At 45.2% G+C, this 21364-nt stretch overlaps 2 protein-coding genes across 3 annotated transcripts in view; one reads left to right on the top strand and one right to left on the bottom strand.

Annotated features, from left to right (window-relative positions):
- LOC138274914 (zinc finger protein 34-like) overlaps positions 1–21364 on the bottom strand; it is a 278326-nt gene that overhangs the window by 78335 nt on the left and 178627 nt on the right. The window lies entirely within an intron of this gene.
- Positions 1–21364, top strand: part of LOC138274916 (zinc finger protein 777-like) — a 49952-nt gene that overhangs the window by 2942 nt on the left and 25646 nt on the right. The window contains exon 2 of the mRNA XM_069219035.1: positions 1970–2090. Coding sequence (XP_069075136.1) covers positions 1970–2090 — 121 coding nt within the window. The remainder of the gene's footprint in view (positions 1–1969; positions 2091–21364) is intronic.

Below are 21364 nucleotides of genomic sequence, written 5' to 3'. Positions count from 1 at the left end.
TGCTTCTTCGGGTTCTCCGCACCATGTAGTTCGTTCTGTAAATTCTTGTACTTTATGTTCTGTGGTACTAACATGAGTGCCAAGGCATCATGAGTCTTTGTGTTGACACTCCCACCACACCAACAATATGCCATACGGTGAGATAATATTGTTGCCAGAATACCGCCGGCTATAAATATTGTACCCTAAATATTGTCTTCAAAAATATCACTTCGTTGTAGTTAGTAATTGAAAGTCTCCACACAGCTGAACAATATTTTTGTCATCAATATTTAAGGTGCAGTATTTATGTCAGACTATATTTCTTTATTCAGTATTCTGACATACAACCTGTCCTTGGATTGAGAGCCTGAAGGGATCCCTGAGACCATGCCTCCTCCGGTTCGGTTGCAAACCCAGAAACCACCACTCAAGAACCTGAGACTCTTCAGTTTATGGCTCAACAATGAAGTCTGTCTCCCACCTGTAATTAGCATCAACACGTGCAGCTGACTCCCAGCACACCTGTCCCCCACGTTGTGCAGCCCCATCTAAAGACTATGTGCATCTTCCCAAAATCTAGAAACTCAGAAGTGCAGGAAGTCAAGAGCTTTGAACTTTATGATAAGAAAACCCGTTTTACAAGTCGCTGCAAGTAGTGCTGCTATATTGTACTCCTGACATACATCATATAGCCCGAGTAATATACAGGCGTATATTCAAAGTTAATTAAGTTGCTACGTACCTTTCTTAAAATCAATAAAAGTTAATATTGCACCTGGACAATTCATTGCATGTGATAGAGCTACTGATTCAAAGAGGCCTTCTTCCCAACTCTAGCCTGCACGGAAAAGCCTTGACTGACAAACCCCTTACTGCCTAAAAGTGAAAACGCAAAGATGCGCTTACAGTAGTGCCTGGCTCTAGTGATTCGAATAATAAGGGCAATTGTCCTAAATTTTGCATTATTGTTTTAGGCTACCACAGGCATAGATAATTTGCGTGGCAGGAAAAGTTTGTCTTCATTACCTTTTGTGTGTTTGATGTACTGCCGCCCTAAATGTCCAGGGCATACCAGACGTGGGCCCCATGCACACTGTCACTGGAACCAATCTATACCCCACTCGTGAACCGCAACCAAGACTAAACTCATCCTAGGTTGCTTGTGTTCGAGTTCAGTGAGGGCCTGGCCTGACAGTTTGGACTGCACTGTTCCCATGAGGAGCAGGGTCAAGACTGATTTCCATACGGCTGGGTCCAAACTGAGGGGGCCTGGTGAGCAAAAGAACAATGGGTCGGGATGCTACCCTGAGTGAATGCCCCTGGTTAGACAAATTGCAATCATTCCTCCCATCACCTTTTGTGTGTTTGTGTTTTGTATTCATCAGCCATGCTAAAATGGGGTAATTAAGTTGCACTCCTTTTGAAGTGCCATTATCTGCACCCCTAGTCTTCACTTTCGACTTTTTCTTCCTCTCTGTCACCCCCATTGATGATAGAGATCGTATGTGTGGAATCATATGGGGGCAGAGGAGTGGGATCTGCTCTGCTACTTTGTTGTTGCGACCCTCTTAATAATTAGCATAACTATAAACAGCCTGACATTTGCAACTTCTTATATAGTTCTTATATTGTTACCCCTATAACCGCTGTTTCCTTCTTACATAGTCGGACAGGTCACTTTTTAAACATCTGATGCCGCGCCAGATTTCTACTGCTATGCTTTTGGAGGTTTTAAATGAGTTTCTTTAGAAAGTATATTACTGGATTGTATCACGTTTCTTTACATTCCTGGTAGTCTTGCAGTCTGCTTTTGAACAGGATTCATGGTCTCTCATCATTTGAATGCAAGGAGCAGGAAAGAGGATTCCGTTGAGGGGTGATAATAGGAAGAATACTTCATTCTACATTAATATATGTTAATAAAACACCTCATATTACTGAATAGAATGCTGATTAAGTACTGAATAACTTTCTGTGCGATCCACAGGGACTATTCCATGATGCTTCTGCCTATTTTTCTGACGAGGAGTGGAAGCTTTTACATGATTGGCAGAAGGAACTTTACAGGAATGTGATGAAGGAAATTCACCAAGCTCTCATCTCACTTGGTAATATCACATTGTATTTCATTCTAATAGTTTTGTACTCTTATTTTTTCCTGCATTCTTAAGTGTATGTTTCTGTCATTGATACATCCTTAACAATATAAAAGCATTTTAGATTAATTAATCCTGCAACAAGATAAATATTTAGCATGCCAACTTTTTTGTTGACCTTTGTTCAGACCACTTCAGACAATGGAGCGCTGCACTATTGCATGTTGAACAATTCAGTTATGTACATCATTTAAACTTGAGACTATAATATTAAGTTGTAGGTTCACGCTGTAAAAATGCTCGATTCCACATCTCTATGTGACAGCTACAATATAATGACTCTTCATCTAAAGTATTGCATTGATATTTGGGAACGAGCATTGAACATATTGCCTACATGTCTGAAAGCACCAAGATGGCAAGAGACAGATACCAAATAAGTTAAACATCAGGCTGACAAAAGAGTCATCTCATTTATGTAATAACAGAATGAGGAGGTGATATATACAGAAACTAATGAGAATACATGTACAGTAAGTCACTTTGGGTTATTGGCATAATTTTAGTTGTCATTACACAGTGGTTTAGGTAACTGTAATAGACGTAGACCAACCTACTTTTATTAATTGTCCAGTCTTACTTTTGTTCAATTTAGGTTATTCACCTTTGATTGTTTTTTCTGATTTATGGGCGTGCAGATTTTGTTCCACATCATTCTTGGCAGCCGACATTTTGCTCTCTGTACTGAGGCCCCTAATTAAACAGCACTGCAGTTGTAGGTGGTAAAATGCCTGTTAGCAGGATGGGAAGGGGAGCAGGGCATGCGGGCACAGGAGTTCACCACCGGTAAGAAAAAAGAAAGAAAGTGGAAATATTTGTGGTGCACACAACAGCATCAAGAGAGTCGATGTGAGAGGCTGGGTACTGGTATGGGTACGTACACACCTAACACTAGCAATACACCACAAACACAAAGTTGTGTCCATTCAAGGTCCCTCAATGTAGCCACTGGCTCAACCCCTGTTAGCTTGGAAATTAGCAGTCAGGCTTAACTCAGGACACAGGTATGTTAAGCATTGAAATACACCAATACAGCAACTAAGACACATCACACAATAAAAATCTCACACCAATTTATAAAAATAGCAAATATGTTTATCTTTAAAATGACACTAAAACGAAAAAAAATCCAGTATAGGGAACCAGAGATATGAATTTGTAAAGATTAAAAGTATAACAAGCATGTAAAAGCAAATAGTACTCAAAGGGAAGGTTGCACTGGACCGGGACACAGTCAAGGGTTCCAGGGTTTCAGCCATCCGCAGTGTAACATTTTTACATTTACTTCCAAAAGTGTTTCTTGGTGCAGCAAAGTGATCAATGTAGGAAGTTGGCTCTGTATATACTATCGCTAAGTAAGAGATAGTGTGCATAGAGTCCAAGGGTTCCCCTTAGAGGTAAGATAGTGGCAAAATGAGTTAATTCTAATGCTCTATTTTATGGTAGTGTGAGCAATAGGCTTATCAGAGAGTAGTGTTAAGCATGTGTTGTATACACACAGGCAATAAATGAGGAACACACACACCCAAAGACTTAACTCCAGACCAATAGTTTTTATGTAGAAAAATATATTTTCTTAATTTATTTTAGAACCGCAAGTTCAAGATTTGAAGTAAATACATAAAATGCAAAGTACTCCACATAGGTAAGTTAGGAACTTTGAATTAGAGCAGCAACATACACAGTTTTAGTTAATATGGCAATAAGCTATTTTAAAAGGGGACAGTGCAAAAATCAACTGTTCCTGGGGGAGGTAAGTAATGGTTAGTTTTTCAGGTAAGTAAAGCACTTACAAGTTCAAGTTCCTGGGTATAGACAGCCCACAGTTAGGGGTTCAAGCCAATCCCAAAGTTACCACACCAGCAGCACCAGGCCGGTCAGGTGCAGAGGTCAAAGAGCAGCCCAAAACACACAGGTGCCTATGAAGAACATGGGTGCTCCGGTTCCAGTCTGCCCACAAATAAGTACCTGCGTCTTCGGGGGCCAGATCGGGGGGTTTTGTAGAGCACTGGGGGGACACAAGTAGGCACACAAAACACACCCTCAGTAGCACAGGGGAGGCCGGGTGCAGTGGAAAGCAGGAGTCGGGTTTGTGATAGGAATCAATGGAGGGACCCGGGGGTCACTCTAGCGGTGCAGGCAGGGCACAGGGGGCTTCTCGGGCCAGTCACCGACTGGGCTAGGCAGAAGGTCGCCTGATGGTCACTCCTGCACTGAAGTTTGGGTCCTTCTGGTCCTGGGGGCTGCAGGTGCAGTGCTTGGTCCAGGAGTCGGGTTCCTTGTTAGAGGCAGTCGCGGTCAGGGGGAGCCTCTGGATTCTCTCTGCATGCATCGCTGTGGGGGTCCGGGGTGGGGGGTGCGGGTCAGCTCGGGTTACTCACAAGGTCGCAGTTGCCTGGGAGTCCTCCCTGTAGTGTTAGTTCTATGGAGCTCAAGCCGGGGCGTCGGATGCAGAGTGTGAAGTCTCACGCTTCCAGCGGGAAGAGTGAGTTCTTTGAAAGTTTGTTCGAAAGTTGCAAAAATGTTGCTGTAGGTGAACAGTGCTGCTGTTCTCTGGAGTTTCTTGGTCCTTCGGATTTCAGGGCAGTACTCTGAGTCTTCAAAGGTCGCTGGTCCCTGTCGGAAGCGTCACTGTGCAGTTTTCTTTGAGTCTGGAGACAGGCCAATAGGGCTGGGGCCAAAGCAGTTGTCGTCTCTGCAGGGCTTTTAGGTCAGCAGTCCTTGTTTCAGGTTGCAGTAATCTGATTTCCTGAGTTCTGGGGTGCCCCCTAAATACTAAATTTAGGGGTGTGTGTAGGTCTGGGGGGCAGTAGCCAATGGCTACTGTCCTGGAGGGTGGCTACAACCTCTTTGTGCCTCCTCACTGAGGGGAGGGGGGCACATGCCTAATCCTATTGGGGGAATCCTCCAATCTCATGATGGAGGATTTCTAAAGGCAGGGGTCACCTCAGCTCAGGACACCTTAGGGGCTGTCCTGACTGGTGGGTGACTCCTCCTCCTTTTTCTCATTATCTCCTCCAGCCTTGTGGCTAAAAGTGGGGGCAGTGGCCGTAGGGGTGGGAATCTCCACTAGCTGGGATGCCCTGGGGTGCTGCAACAAAAGGCATGAGCCTTTGAGGCTCACCGCGAGGTGATACAGTTCCTGCAGGGGGAGGTGAGAAGCACCTCCACTCAGTACAGGCTTTGTTCCTGGCCACAGAGTGACAAAGGCACTCTCCCCATGTGGCCAGCAACTCGTCTGGTTGTGGCAGGCTGGCAGAAACTGGTCAGCCTAGCACTAGGAGTCGGACTGGTATTCAGGGGGTCATCTCTAAGATGCCCTCTGGGTCCATTTTACAATAAATCACACACTGGCATCAGTGTGCATTTATTGTGCTGAGACGTTTGATACCAAACTTCCCAGATTTCAGTGTAGCCATCATGGAACTGTGGAGTTCTTGTTTGACAAACTCCCAGACCATATACTTTTTATGGCTACCCTGCACTTACAATGTCTAAGGTTTTGCTTAGACGCTGTAGGGGCATAGTGTTCATGCACATATGCCCTCACCTGTGGTATAGTGCACCCTGCCTTAGGGCTGTGAGGCCTGCTAGAGGGGTGACTTACCTATGCCATAGGCAGTGTGAGGTTGGCATGGCACTCTGAGGGGAGTGCCATGTCGACGTAGTCATTTTCTCCCCACCAGCGCACACAAGCTGTGAGGCAGTGTGCATGTGCTGAGTGAGGGGTCCCCACGGTGGCATAATACATGATGCAGCCCTTAGAGACCTTCCATGGCATCAGTGCCCTTGGTACCAGGGATACCATTTAGAAGGGAATTATCAGAGTGCCAGGGCTGTGCCAATTGTGGAATCAAAGGTAGAGTTTCCCAAGAGAGTCTTAATTTTCTAAGTGGAAGAACCTGGAAAGGCCATCAGCATTGGCATGGGCAGTCCCAGGTCTGTATTCTACTACCAAGTCTATTCCCTGTAGGGATATGGACCACCTCAACAGTTTAGGGTTTCTCCTTTCATTTGCATTAGCCATCTGAGAGGTCTGTGGTCAGTTTGAACTATGAAGTGAGTACCAAAAAGGTATAGTCTCAACTTCTTCAGGGACCAAACCACAGCAAAGGCCTCTCTCTCAATGGCACTCCAACACTGCTCCCTGGGGAGTAACCTCCTGCTAATGAAAGCAACAGGCTGGTCAAGGCCATCCTCATTTGTTTGGGACAGGACTGCTCCTATCCCATGCTCAGAGGCATCTGTCTACACAAGGAACTTCTTAGAGTAATCTGAGCTTTCAAAACTGGTGTTGTACACATAGCTTGCTTCAGGGTGTCAAAGGCCTTTTGACAGTCCACGGTCCAGTTCCCTTTCTTGGGCATTTTCTTGGAGGACAGTTCTGTGAGGGGTGTCACTATTGATCCATAACCTTTCACAAACCTCCTATAGTACCCAGTCAAGCCAAGGAATGCCCTGACTTGAGTCTGGGTTTATGGAGCTACCCAGTCCAGAATAGTCTGGATCTTGGGTTTGAGTGGCTGGACTTGGCCTCCACCTACAAGGTGTCCCAAGTAAACCACAGTACCCTGCCCTACCTGACATTTAGATGCCTTGATAGAGAGGCCTGCTGCTTGCAGGGCCTGCAAAACCTTCTTCAGGTGGACCAGGTGATCCTGCCAGTTGAAGCTGAAGACAACAATATCATCAAGATAAGCTGCACTAAAGGACTCCAAGCCAGCAAGGACTTGATTCACCAACCTTTGGAAGGTGACAGGGGCATTCTTTAAGCCAAAGGGCATCACAGTAAACTGTTAGTGCCCATCAGGGGGTAGAGAATGCTGTTTTCTCTTTTGCTCCAGGTGCCATTTTTATTTGCCAGTACCCTGCAGTCAAGTCAAAGGTACTCAAGTATTAGGCAGCACCTAATTTATCTATTAGCTCATCTGCCCTTGGGATGGGGTGAGCATCTGTCTTGGTGACAGAGTTGAGCCTTCTGTAGTCCACACAAAACCTCATCTCTCTCTTGCCATCTTTTGTGTGAGGTTTGGGGACCAAGACAACTGGGCTAGTCCAGGGACTGTCAGAATGCTCGATCACTCCCAAGTCCAGCATCCTCTGAACTTCCACTTTGATGCTTTCTTTAACCTGGTCAGACTGTCTAAATATTTTGTCTTTCACAGGCATACTGTCTCCTAATTCCAGATCATTGGTACACAGATGTGTCTGACCAGGGGTTAAAGAAAAGAGCTTAGCAAACTGCTGGAGGACTTGCCTGCAGTCAGCCTGCTGTTGGCGAGAGAGGGCGTCTGAACAGATCACTCCATCTACTGACCCATCTTTAGGGTCAGTGGAGTGGAGATCAGGGAGAGGTTCACCCTCGGCTTCCTGGTCCTTATCTGTAACCATTAACGTGTTTACATCTGCCCTATTATTAAAGAGATTGAGGCGGTTCACATGGATCACCCTCTTGGAGGTCCTGGTAGTGCTTAGGTCCACCAGGTAGGTGACCTGACTCTCTTACTCAAGAACTGGGTAAGGGCCACTCCATCTGTCCTGAAGTGCCCTTGGAGCCACAGGCTCCAGAACCCAGACTTTCTGCACTGGCTGAAACTAAACCATAGCAGCCTTTTGGTCATACCACAGCTTCTGGAGCTGTTGGCTGGCCTCAAGGTTTTTGCTTGCCTTTTCCATGTACTCTGCCATCCTTGAACGCAGGCCTAGTACATAGTCCACCACATCTTCTTTAGGCTCATGGAGAGGTCTTCCCCAGCCTTCTTTTACAAGTGCTAGTGGTCGCCTAACAAGATGGCCAAACAGAAGTTCAAAGGGGGAAAACCCTACTCCCTTCTGTGGCACCTACCTGTAGGCGAAAAGCAGGCATGGTAAGTGGACATCCCATCTCCTTTTGAGTTTTTCAGGGAGCCCCATGATCTTGCCCTTCAATGTCTTGTTGAATCTCTCAACAATACCATTGGCTTGTGGATGGTATGGTGTGGTGAATGTATAAGTCACCCCACACTCATTCCACATGTGTTTCAGGTAAGCTGTCATGTAGTTGGTACCTCTGTCAGAAACCACCTCCTTAGGAAATCCCAATCTGGTAAAAATACCAATGAGTGCTTTGGCTATTGCAGGGGCAGTAGTGGGCCTAAGGGGAATTGATTCAGGGTACCTAGTAGAATGATCCACTACTACTAAGATATACTGGTTCCCTGATGCTGTGGGAGGTTCCAGTGGACCCACTATGTCCACTCCCACTCTTTCAAAGGGGACCCCCACCACTGGACGTTGAAAGAGGGGGGGCCTTTGGATGGCCACCGGTCTGATCACTGGCTTGACAGGTGACACAGGAGGTGCAAAACTCCTTTACCTTCTGGGACATATTGGGCCAGTAGAAATAGATGACTAATCTATCCCATGTCTTGGTTTGTCCCAAATGCCCAGCAAGGGGAATGTCATGGGCTAAGGTCAGAATTAACTCTAAACTCCTGAGGCACTACCACTCTCCTAGTGGCAACAGGTTTGGGATCTCTTACCTCAGCGTAAAGGAGTCCATCTTCCCAATAGACCCTGTGAGTTCCACTGACATTTCCCTTTTCCTTTTCTCTTGGAAGGTTGGGCCATTATTCCAGACTCCAACACTTCTTTTTCACCCTGAGCCCTACACTGTGCCCTTGTCTTGACACACACCAGTTCAAGGATACCCAGCGTGGCTGCATGGGTCTTGAGCTCCACCTCAGCCCATGCTGAGGACTCCTGATCATTTTCTAGAAGACATTCTACTGGGACTGCAGAAGAGACTACCACCTGTTTCAGGTCAGTGACCCCTCCCCATTCTAAAGTTACCATTGCCATGGGCTGGACTTTAGTCTGGTTGTCAGCCTTTGTGACTGGATATTTCTGTCCAGCCAGGTACTGTCCCGGGGAAACTAGTTTGTCTGTGACCATTGTGACACTGGCACCTGTATCCCTCAGAGCTTCTACTCTAGTCCCATTGATTAAGAGCTGCTGCCTGTATTTTTGCATGTTAGGTGTCCAGGCAGCAAGTGTGGCTAGGTCCACCCCACCCTCAGAGACTAATGCAGTTTCAGTGTGAACCCTGATTTGCTCTGGGCACAATGTTGATCCCACCTGGAGACTGGCTATTCCAGTGGTAACTGGAATAGTACTTGTTGTAGGACTTGTTGTGTGTTCTTGGGACAGGCCTTGTCTCCAGTTTGGTGTCCATGCTGAGTACAGATGTGACACCAGGCCTTCTTGGAATCAAGGTTTTTACCCTTATACCCATTTGAGGACTGAAGAGGCTCAGGTGTTTGGGGCCCTGTAGAAGACTCTTTACTTGTTCCCTTGGATGTCTCAACACTCTTTCAGTGGGAGGCTTTGTGACCCCTTTCTTTTGGTCACCCCCCTGTGGAAGTCTTGGTCACCCTATTCTTGACCCAATGGTCTGCCTTCTTTCCCAATTCTTGGGGAGAAATTGGACCTAGGTTTACCAGATGCTGATGCAGTTTGATATTGAAACAATTACTTAACAGACGTTCTTTCATAAACAAGTTATACAGCCCATCATAATCATTTACACCATTGCCAGTTATCCAACCATCTAGTGTTTTGACTGAGAAGTCAACAAAATCAACCCAGGTCTGGCTCGAGGATTTTTGAGCCCCACTGAACCTAATCCTGTACTCCTCAGTTGAGAATCCAAAGCCCTCAATCAGGGTAGCCTTCATGGGGTCATAGGATTCTGCATCTTTACCAGAGAGTGTGAGGAGTCTATCCCTACACTTCCCAGTGAACATTTCCCAAAGGAGAGCAGCCCTGTGAGATTTGTTTACTTTTCTGGTTGCACAAGCCCTCTCAAAAGCTGTGAACCATTTGGTGATGTCATCACCATCTTCATATTTTGTTACAATCCCTTTGGGGATTTTTAGGATGTCAATATCTTCTCTGACTCTATTTATGTTGCTGCCATCATTGATGGGAGCTAGACCCACCTCTTTTCTTTCTCTCTCTATATCTAGGAGCTGTTTCTCCAAAGCCAATCGTTTGGCCATCCTGGCTAACAGGAGGTCATCTTCATTGAGGCTGCCCTCAATGCGTCCAGAGTTACTGGTCTCCCCTGTGGAAGAACCAGTTTCTCTGACTATTGTTTGTGGAGTCAAGGTTTGAGGGACCATGTTCTCCCTAATTAGGACAGGAGAGAGGGAATCATCCTCCTGGTCACTAATTTCCCCCTCTGTAGGATTATCCTCAGAGGGGTGGTCCTTTGCAAACTCAGCCAAAAGCTCCTGGAGCTTTACTTTGGTAGGGTTGGACGCAGTCTTTATATTTTTTAGCTTAGAGAGTCTTTAACTCTGACATCCCCAGAGGCAGGTAAGGGGTGAGGTTGAGTTCCACCACCATCTCTTATGTGCTAGACATTATTTCTCTAAAAGTTGGGATTACTTTTTAAGAATCTAAAAACTACTTCTAGACTTAAATCCAAACTTCTACAAACTTTTAAACTCTAAAAGAAATGCTAACAGGGAGTTTATACAAGGCCCTAGAAGGACTTTTAAAAAATTTAGAAAAATAGCTCAAATTTCAAAAATCAGTTTCTAATGACAATTTTGGGAATTTAGTTGTGTGATCAGCTATTGGCTGAGTAGTCCAGCAAATGCAAAGTCTTAGACCCCACCACTGATCCACCAATGTAGGAAGTTGGCTCTGTATATACTATCTCAAAGTAAGAGATAGTGGGCACAGAGTCCAAGGGTTCCCCTTAGAGGTAAGATCGTGGCAAAATTAGATAATTCTAATGCTCTATTTTGTGGTAGTGTGGTCGAGCAATCGGCTTATCAGAGGTTAGTGTTAAGCATTTGTTGTATACACACACAGGCAATAAATGAGGAACACACACTCAAAGACTTAACTCCAGGCTTATAGTTTTTTTAAATAAAAAAAGTATATATATTTTCTTAATTTATTTTAGAACCTCAAGTTCGAGATTTGAAGTAAATACACAATATGCAAGGTACTCCACACAGGTAAGCTAGGAACTTTAAATCAGAGCTGTAACATACACAGTTTTAGTTAAAACGGCAATAAGCTATTTTAAAAGTGGACTCAGTGCAAAAATCAACAGTTCCTGGGAGAGGTAAGTAATGGTTAGTTTTTTAGGTAAGTAAGGCATCTACAAGTTCAAGTTCCTGGGCATAAATAGCCCACCCTTGGGGGTTCAAGGCAACCCCAAAGTTACCACACCAGCAGCACAGGGCCGGTCAGATGCCAAGGTCAAAGAGGAGCCCAAAACACATAGGCGCCTCTGAAGAACATGGGTGCTCCGGTTCCAGTCTGCCCACAGGTAAGTACCTGTGTCTTCGATGGACAGACCAAGGGGGTTTTGTAGAACACTGGGAGGAGGGGGGAAACAAGTAGGCACACAAAACACACCCTCAGCAGCACAGGGGCGGCCAGGTGCAGTGTGCAAAGCAGGCGTCGGGTTTGTGATAGAAATCAATGGAGGGACCCGGGGGTCACTCTAGCGGTGCAGGCCAGGGCACAGGGGGCTTCTCAGGCCAGCCACCGACTGGGTGGGGGTCCAGGGGGGGTCGTCTCGGGTTACGCACGAGGTCGCCGTTCCTGGGAGTCCTCTCTGTAGTGTTGGTTCTCTGGGGCTCGAGCCGGGGACGTCGGGTGCAGAGTGTGAATTCTCACACTTCCGGCAGGAAGAGTGAGTTCTTAGAAAGTTTGTTAGAAGGTTGCAAAAATGTTGCTGTAGGTGAACAGTGCCACTGTTCTCTGGAGTTTCTTGGTCCTTCGGATTTCAGGGTAGTCCTCTGAGGCTTCGGAGGTCGCTGGTCCCTGTCGAAAGCGTCGCTGTGCAGTTTTTTTTTTTAGTCTGGAGACAGGCTGGTAGGGCTGGTGCCAAAGCAGTGGTCTTCTCCGTCATCTCTGCAGGGCTTTCAGTTCACCAGTCCTTCTTCTTGTTTCAGGTTGCAGGAATCTGATTTCCTGGGTTCTGGGATTTCCCTTAATACTAAATTTAGGGGTGTGTTTAGGTTTGGGGGCAGTAGGCAATGGCTACAGTCCTGGAGGGTGGCTACACCCTCTTTGTGCCTCCTCCTTGAGGGGGGGGCACATTAATAATCCTATTGGGGGAATCCTCCAATCTCAAGATGGAGGATTTCTAAAGGCAGGCGTCACCTCAGTTCAGGACACCTTAGGGGCTGTCCTGACTGGTGGGTGACGCCTCTTTGTTTTTCTCATTATCTCTTCCAGCCCTGCTGCCAAAAGTGGGGGCAGTGGCCGGAGGGGCAGGCATCTCCACTAGCTGGGATGCCCTGGGGTGCTGTAACAAAAGGCATGAGCCTCTGAGGCTCACTGCTAGGTGTTACAGTTCCTGTAGGGGAGGTGAGAAGCACCTCCACTCAGTACAGGCTTTGTTCTTGGCCACAGAGTGACAGAGGCACTCTCCCCATGTGGCCAGCAACTCGTCTGGTTGTGGCAGGCTGGCAGAAACTGGTCAGCCTAGCACTAGGAGCCGGACTGGTATTCAGGGAGCATCTCTAAGATGCCCTCTGGGTGCATTTTAGAATAAATCACACATTGATATCAGTGTGCATTTATGTGCTGAGAAGTTTGATACCAAACATCCCAGATTTCAGTGTAGCCATCATGGAACTGTGGAGTTCGTATTTGACAAACTCCCAGACCATATAAGCTTTATGGCTACCCCGCACTTACAATGTCTAAGGTTTTACTTAGACACTGTAGGGGCATAGTGCTCATGCACATATGCCCTCACCTGTGGTATAGTGCACCCTGCCTTAGGGCTGTAAGGCCTGCTAGAGGGGTGACGTACCTATACCATAGGCAGTGTGAGGTTGGCATGGCACTCTAAGGGGAGTGCCATGTCGACTTAGTCATTTTCTCCCCACCAGCACACACAAGCTGTGAGGCAGTGTGCATGTGCTAAGTGAGGGGTCCCCAGGGTGGCATAATACATGCTTCAGCCCTTAGAGACCTTCCCTGGCATCAGGGTCCTTGGTACCAGGGGTACCATTTACAAGGGACTTATCTGAGTGCCAGGGCTGTGCCAATTGTGGAAGCAAAGGTACAGTTTAGGGAATGGACTGGTGCTGGGGCCTGGTTAACAGGGTCCCAGCACACCTTGTCATAACTGGCATCAGCAAAAGGCAAAAAGTCAGGGGGTAACCATGCCAAGGAGGCATTTCCTTACAATCAACAACCCCAATCCAAGGTTCCAGAATCACTGAGTTGCTCCTTGGGATGTGGGGCCTACAGTTCCAAAAAAAAAATGCGCCTGGCCAAATTCTTGCAAGTCATTTGGACGCTCACCAAGCTGGGGACTTCTGTGGAAGTTGGTGTAGGGAAGCTTTTTAACCTGTTGCTTCAGGGAGTCTGCTCCTGAGTCTTTTTTGAAGCAAGGCAAAGCACTTTGGGCTGTGGTTCCAGTGTGCAACAGGTGCAAACCATAAGTGTTCAGGCTTGTGGGTTAAAAACCAGGGTTTCAGCCAGGCAGTCCTTCTTCTTCTTGTGGTTTCAGGCAGCAGATCTCAATTCCAGTGCAGATCAGCCACTTTTATTCATTCATCTTGGGGGACAATCAGTGGGCATCCTTGTCCAATGAGCTGCAGGGTGCCGCCAGACGTATGACAACTTCCTCCAAAGTGTGATAACTTCTTGTCCCATAAAGTGCTGCACTTGAACATTCCAAGATGGATGATTTTCTTCCAGAGAAGTAAGATCTGGCTGAACCAACTCCCTGGTGTAGCTCATTTTCATTACTTCCCCCTCAGGACATCTGCAGATTCCTTTCCTAAGCCTGCTATCTGTGGGGTACAGGGGTGAGAGGGCAGGCCTGGCTGTATTCCTTTCTGATTGGTATCCTTTTGAAGCCTCAACTTGATTCACCCAGCCCCTTCCTGGCCTGGCTTAACCATCTGCCTTACACTCCCATCAGATACCCTTTGCTCAGTGCAGGTCACTTCTCACCTCATCAAAGCAGCCTGCCTTAATCTGTTAGGGCTGCCCAATTAGGAGAGACCACTAGCAGGCTGGAATTTGGCTTAAAGTCTCATAACATATTTTCTGTAGAAGTTATGATAAATTAAACAATTGCAAATTGTTGCATTTATCATTACCATTCATTTGAGTCCTTTCATGGTATTTTTTTTTTAATCTTTTCCTAGCAATATTTAGGCTTATGAAAAATATTTATATTATAGCCTATGTAGCCAACTTTCTACAATGGGGAAATGAAAAGTGTAGTTTTTCCCCCACCAGGGCATATAAAACATATTCTATAATAATGTCCCCGCATATAGTTACATGGCAACCTACCCCTGGGGCATATGGGGGAGACCGTGGGGGTGACTTGTCTGTAAAACTAAGGTAGATTGTTACTTTTGAAGCACCTTTAATTCCAAAGTCGAATTTGCATAAATTTTGATTTTTAAAGACAGTCTGCAAGGCAGGACTGCCTTTACAAATGACAGCAGGCACACAGCAATGCCCAATCCAGTGCAGAAAATCTACTGGGCCTCTAAACTTCCCTGCCCTGTTATATATTAGGGACTTATGATAGTTTGAATCACCCTTGCCCTATTATCTACTAGGGACTTACAGAGTCTGTCATAGCCAATTGGAATTAAAACAGTGCTATTTAATCATACACCTTTTATTCAGAGCACTCACCCTAGGACTGTTAAGCAGAGCCCAGGGCACAGTCAGGGTTAGTTACCATCAGTATCAGTCACAAACAATGGGGCGAACATGTTAAAAAGGGGACTTTCTCCCATTCGGTGTTTGCCCTGCAAGGAAACATCCGCACATCTGATGTATCTATGTTGAGCTTTGTTTCCCAGTTGTAAGAAATATAATTCCCATTTGACAATTGAAGTCTAGTGATGAAGAGCTGTTGGGAGTATGTACAGACAGTGTGCGTGATCTGTCTTGTGGAAATGCAGGAGAAAGGGTAGAGCACATCTCCGCTTACAATCAAGTGTGCTAATAGAAGTTCAAGTTATTTTTACGTTAATGAGGAGTATCCTGGACTGTGCCAAGAATGAAAGCTTTTATTATGGACAAGAAGAACATTGTGAGTCAAACGGGAAATGGCTTATGCAGAATGTCCTGAAGCTGGCTCAACAAACAAGTTTGTTATTCTCCAGCTTACCATCTGCTTACCTTCAGCCTACCCTCATCACACCTTTAGCCAATCCTACCTCACCATTACCCCACCAACTGCCCCCTACAACCTACCTTGTCCACCAACAGCCTGTCTTCAGCTGACCTCCCGCCATTTTTCATCCTACTGTCCTCCACCTCTTGTCTTCCGCCAAGATTTGTCCCTTTCCCACCCCTCAGTCCGTACCCCAAGTTTTTATCCTGTCGTCTTTCAGTCTGCTTACACCCATCGTCACTTGCCTCCATTCAACTTCCACCAGCCCATGTAAATTCTTTTTGTGTAATTTCAATCCCATCCAATACCAGCCCACCTACAGTCTGTTTGCATCCAGTCTACCACCAGCCCTCTTGTAGCTCCACCAGTGCTGCCACCAAGGTAGCCCCAGCTTACCATCAGCAACCTCGAGCCTAACACCAACCCAACTGCAACCTACTACCAGCCCTGTCCCGAACGCCATCAGCCGTCTTTTGTCTACAACCCATTCATCTCCTCCCTAAACCAGACCTACCACATGTCCCCAATCAGGTAGAAAATCGTGATGTGTGAAGGTTAGTTGGACAGGAAGATTTGAACATCATTTCAATTGGGAAATGATTGCTCAGAAGATGTCTAGCCAAAAGGTTAAATCTTTTACTTGGTGAATAGTGTATAGGGAAATTAAAAGCCTGTACTGGAGTTGCAAAGATGCACACTTCAATACCTGTTGCTCTTTTTTTGTCCTGGTTATGTTTTTAGTTTCATTTACTTAGCATAAGTGTACTATGGCTAGTTAACAACCCAGCGTAATGGCACTACAGTGGTGTCTGTCTCTAATATTTTGAAATGTATACTGTCTTTTGTGGCATTAGAGTTAGAGAGCACACTGACGTAATTCAAATCAGATGAGTGTGATGGTTCTTGGCTGACATCCTACTATCTCAACTGATGCCTGATGGTCACCCACTATTGGTCTTCTGCATATTTCTGCTGCCAAGGCCCACATCTGAGGCTAACACTGCCTCTCCTTCATTCCACAGCTGAAAACAGTGGCCTCAGCCTATTTTGTTGCTCAGAATACTTAGGGAAGCTTTGCCTTTCTCCAGTAGGAGAGCAAATGTCTAGTAATCCGGTCTGCAATTTCTTTTTAATTGGTTCATGGAAATGCATTGTAATTAGTTATTTCCAGATTTCTTATATCTTGGCTCTTGATAGATCAAAATACTACTGCCTGCCTCCTTGTATGGCATTGTTAGAATTTCAGCTTGCCATGCTCAAATGGCTCCCTTTGGAGTAAAGAATAATCATTTTGTGTCATCTATTTGGCTGTGCATATTCTGGGCCTTCTATATCTGCAGATCTTGTTTCAGATTTATTCCTTGTCTTGTATCCTTAGGTCTTTATCCCTGATTCTCTTGGCTCTGCCATGCTTTTGTCAGACGTGTCTAATGGTTGTGCTTTATCCTACTAGTTGTAGCCCTGTGCTTCCCTCTACTTTTCACTTTAACCCAGTCGCCGTTTCCATACGCTTCTTGAAGCCCATCCCTTTGCATAATAATTCCCTTCTGTTGATGGAATGACTACAGCACCATAACACCAATGGACAACAATTCACTGTTATAAATGTATGAATCAATACCTGTACATCATCAAATCAAATAAAAGCTAGACAGCCAAGCTGACTTGTCATTGGATTGAAATGCTGGTGTTCAAGCACTACTGATGTCTGAGCGTGATTGAGCAGGGTAACTAGATTCTGAGATAACATGAATGTTATTACAGTTTCTAAGTCATAAGAGTGTTGTATCCTTGAAAGAGGATTTTCTCCCTTATACCTGCTGAATCTAATTGCAATATACACCCTCCCCCCAAAAAAAATTGAACAACTGGCATATGTGATGAAAAAAAGGATGTGATTCCAGGTATTCACAATGTGATTGGTGTTTCCTCTTTGCTGTTTTGTTGTGTTGGAGTGCTCTCAACGCAAAAGGTAACATACTCCTAAAGGCGTCTCCGTGAACCCCCACTCATCATGTTCTTAAGTGAAGAGCAAGGTATAATTCTCCCATATGGACAAGATGGCTGAGCCATTTTTTCATTTCTTTATTGGTTTCACAACGCATAACAATAACAGTGGCATACCTGGGCCATGGCTTGAGGCCAAGAACACAGACAGTGGAAGAAGGCGGAGTCTTAAGACACATGACAAGAAAGTATATAGTTTGAATCCCTCATATGAGACATTCTGGTGCCAGTGTCATTTATGGCAAGCAGCCGGCTCCATATGTTGCACAACATTGATGGGGATGCTTCCTTGTACCCACATATGCCCAAGAGCAGTCCAGGTTCATGCCCAACCTGGGCACGAGATCATCAGAACAAAAACTGCTGATGTCTTAACAGTGCTACTGTCAGGACCATGAACTCTTGTATGTCCATTTATTTGCAGTCATGTATTTAAGCCTTTAGATCTTAAGCTGGAAGAGCAGGATAAAACAGCCAACCTCTACTTTCATGGAAGAAACATGTTCCATTTCTCAACAGCTGAAGTCCTTCAGCATTATATGATGACATTACTAAACCACTGCTGGTCATTCACGTGATATTGATGATGCCACTTCCTTTTTTCCAGTCATTTAATGCCTTGCATTCTTTCAAAGATTTGTGGTAATTTTGCTATAGATCACTGGGAGGAACATCATATTCCTCCAAGAAGCAGCAAAGAGGAGAGTCTTCAGAGGGAAGAACGTCCCCAAAGCCAAATAATCTCAGCAACTTTGTGAGTGACTGGCTTCCATTGTTGAAGGCCCATCTCGGAAGGCTCACTTCCCTTTAGTGGGAATGTGCTTTATCTTGACTGCCATCACTGTAAACAGATAACCAGATGCAGTAGACACCTTAACTATTTACCTGAATATCAAAACAAGCACTTCACCTCCTGAAGAGGGAGGTGGCCTGGATTCCTAGGGAATAGACAGATGTTGAATTCAATTTGGACTTGCGTACATCCTTTGGTCCTCCTCTTATAATCCCGAAAGTCCTTCAAAAGATCTGGCAGAGCTCAGGATGCTTTGCTTTCATGGTTGCCAAACTTGGTCTTTGCAACTTTCTGATTGGCTCCTTCTGATTCTGAACAAACAAATCTGCCTCTCCCAGAAGAAAGGCCTCCTGCTCATGTGAAGCACTCCGCTCTCACATCACTCTGATAATGATAATTGTTCCTCAGGAGCTAATCTTTGCACACCTCAGTCTCACTTCAGAGCATGGAGGCTCTTGTGACTTATAAGAAGTTCTCTTCAGCACCCCAGGAAAGGAGTAAAAAGCTGTGAGTCTACCATCATACAGTAGCAAAGAAAATCAACCAGGTCTCTTGGCTCCGTGGATCATGTTATATTTTTTTCACGCAATCCAGACGAGTTGTGCAGTTAGATACCGGTAAGTTGTAAACAGAGGCCACTGTAACTCTAGATTATACCAGAGACGTTTTTCCTAACAAGTGGGAGGTCAAAAGACATCTGGGGGGTGGGGGGGTTGACACATGTGACACCCTGAAGATTTATATAACCTTAAAATGATAGTTCCTCCATAGTGATGCACCCCAGTGCTCAAAGACCTCGGTTGTTTCCCTTTGAAAGGCAGAGATAAATTTAAATTGGCCAGCATTATGAACAAAGCAGGGCCCCTTCATCACCCAGAAAAGTGTTGTTCCACCACCAGTGTCTCTGGTGCAAACAAGAGCCTAAGGGTTGTGCAGAAAGTAGTCAACGCACAGAGGTTGGGAACTCAAGCCTTGTCTGGCGCGCTGCTGTCTTTATGGAATACACCCTACTAGTTATATTCAGACTTTTAGTATCTCTTTTGGCCTTCTGGGAAAAAAAAACTAGTGGTGTCAAACAGATATTTCCCCCCCAGCTTCCTAAATATTAACACTGCTCATCTATTTTCTAACAAGTCATTTACCTTTCCTCTTAATCTTCTTTTTTCACTAGAGCTGTTACTGCTTTTCGTCCTCTACCTTCTCACTCCACGTCTACCCTCATCTTTCTCCTTCACTAACTCTTGACCCTCTCAGTTTTGGTACTTTCACTAAAAGATTTGTGAATGATTATACATTTACATGTTTCAGTGTAGATGATTCGGATGGTGTCCGTGGTGCTCTTTGAAGATATATCAGAAGCCTTCAAGTAAGGGGCAACATAAAAATGCGGCCAATAACTTCTTAGGTTGAAGATTTCTTTTTCTGATGGCTATAATGAATGGCCTAGCTCATATGCGAGTTGCAAGCTCTCCACATCAGAACCTTTCCAGGGGTGTGGTATTTAATAAAATGTCTACTTGTCCATGGGAAAGGTTGCTTCTTAAATCTACTTGTCCTGTAAAAAAATCTACTTCTCCCTTTGATGCCATGTAGTGCGGCAACAAATTGTGGCAGCAATCTCATTATGTAGCAGCTCTGGTAATAGTCTCTGTAATTATGCCAGGGCAACTACTACAGTAGGGCTTGAATACTTGCAATTTCAATCCCTACTATAGCAATTTATTTATTTTGCCACCTTTCCGCAGATGTACATACTGGGGCTGGAGGAAGCAGAAAGCAATAGTTCCACGGCTGGAATGCCTTTGAGTCTGCAAACCTACTAACTTGCATGTTTTAAGTATTTTTAACAACTCTTCTCTAATCTTAGGTTAGAAATGTACTCCTGACAATGGCAGAAGCAGAAGTTCTTCTAGGGTTGGGAAAAAGTGGTGGAGGGAAAGTGAACTTGTAAACGCTCAGTAGATTTTCACACATGCATATTTGCTTGTGCTAATATACAGTTCACAAATATTTTCTGGGAGTACAATATCCTGGTCTAATTCTGTACGTTCTTGTGAATTCATGAAAGCCGCAAATTCAAAGACATGTACCTTGGGTGCACTTTTGTGACTTTCCTGAAGAATCGGGTCCCTAATTAAGTCTGGAGTTAACAGACACATTTTGTTTTTATTATACTTCTATTTCTCTATCTAATGACTGGCTTCACTGCGAGTGATCGCGTTCTGCTCTTCCACAAGTAGCATATTAGCACACAAAGTAGTTTTGTTCTGTGCCAGGAACTACTGTGGCAATCAGTGACATAACAAAACTGGAGGGGTGCCCCCTGCAAAGAACATGGAGGGCCCCCCAAGACTCACTCAGGGCAGGTACTGGGCTGAGGGGACCCCCTGGATGGGGCTGTGGGGCCTTTGTTAACCCACTAGTGGGGATGTGTGCTTTTTTTTGTTTTAGGCAAACTTGTTTTTCTTTTTGCCAGTGTTTATTACAATGGTGAGGGCCCGGCGTCTCCCAAAACTATAAAGTGTTACAAAAGCCACACCAAAACAAGACACACATTGACAAAACCAAAAGACTCACAAAATAAAACGTTGGGCGATAGGATTTCCACATCCCAGCTTTCCAAGCTTTCACTAGGGACAAGGTAGTTCTGATGACATATTCCACCTATGTTCTAAAGATGCTCATGGAATACCATCTGAATAAAGAGAATGCTCTTCCGATACGTTTTCCTCAACCCCATGCTTCCTCAGCTGAGTAGATATTACACATTCTGGACTTCAAAAGCATTTTGTGATTTTTCCGTAAGAAACCCGTGTCTCTGCTTTCTACTCCCAACTATTCATGACATTTGAAGGTAACGGTGCTGGCTGAGCAGCTGCCAAGGCCACTATTGCCAGATGGATAATGCCTCACCTCCCTCAGATTTCTGGGCCCACACCCTCAGGTCTGTGTCATTCTTTGGTCATGTACCGGTCAGTGACATATAATGGACCCAGGTGGGCTTTTCTGTCTACATTGTGCCCTCAAGGCTTCCTCATGGAGCAGTGTTACATATGTAGCTATGAAGCTTTGCATGAATTGTTGGGCTTGGGCTAAGTTTCTCAAAGCTAAAGTTTCTTATGCAACTTTGTAACAACTGTTACTCCTACCCTTTAGGCTCTTTCCTTTTTTTGATGCTCAATTGAACCATTGGGCAAAATTCAGACACCAGTTTATTCCTGTTTAAAAAGTGGTACTAGTGCGAGCACAGTCATG

The sequence above is a fragment of the Pleurodeles waltl genome, unplaced genomic scaffold (genome assembly GCF_031143425.1).
Source record: "Pleurodeles waltl isolate 20211129_DDA unplaced genomic scaffold, aPleWal1.hap1.20221129 scaffold_209, whole genome shotgun sequence".
NCBI classification, from domain to species: domain Eukaryota; kingdom Metazoa; phylum Chordata; class Amphibia; order Caudata; family Salamandridae; genus Pleurodeles; species Pleurodeles waltl.
Note: the sequence above shows the minus strand (reverse complement) of the source record. Positions and strands in the feature narration are given on the sequence as shown.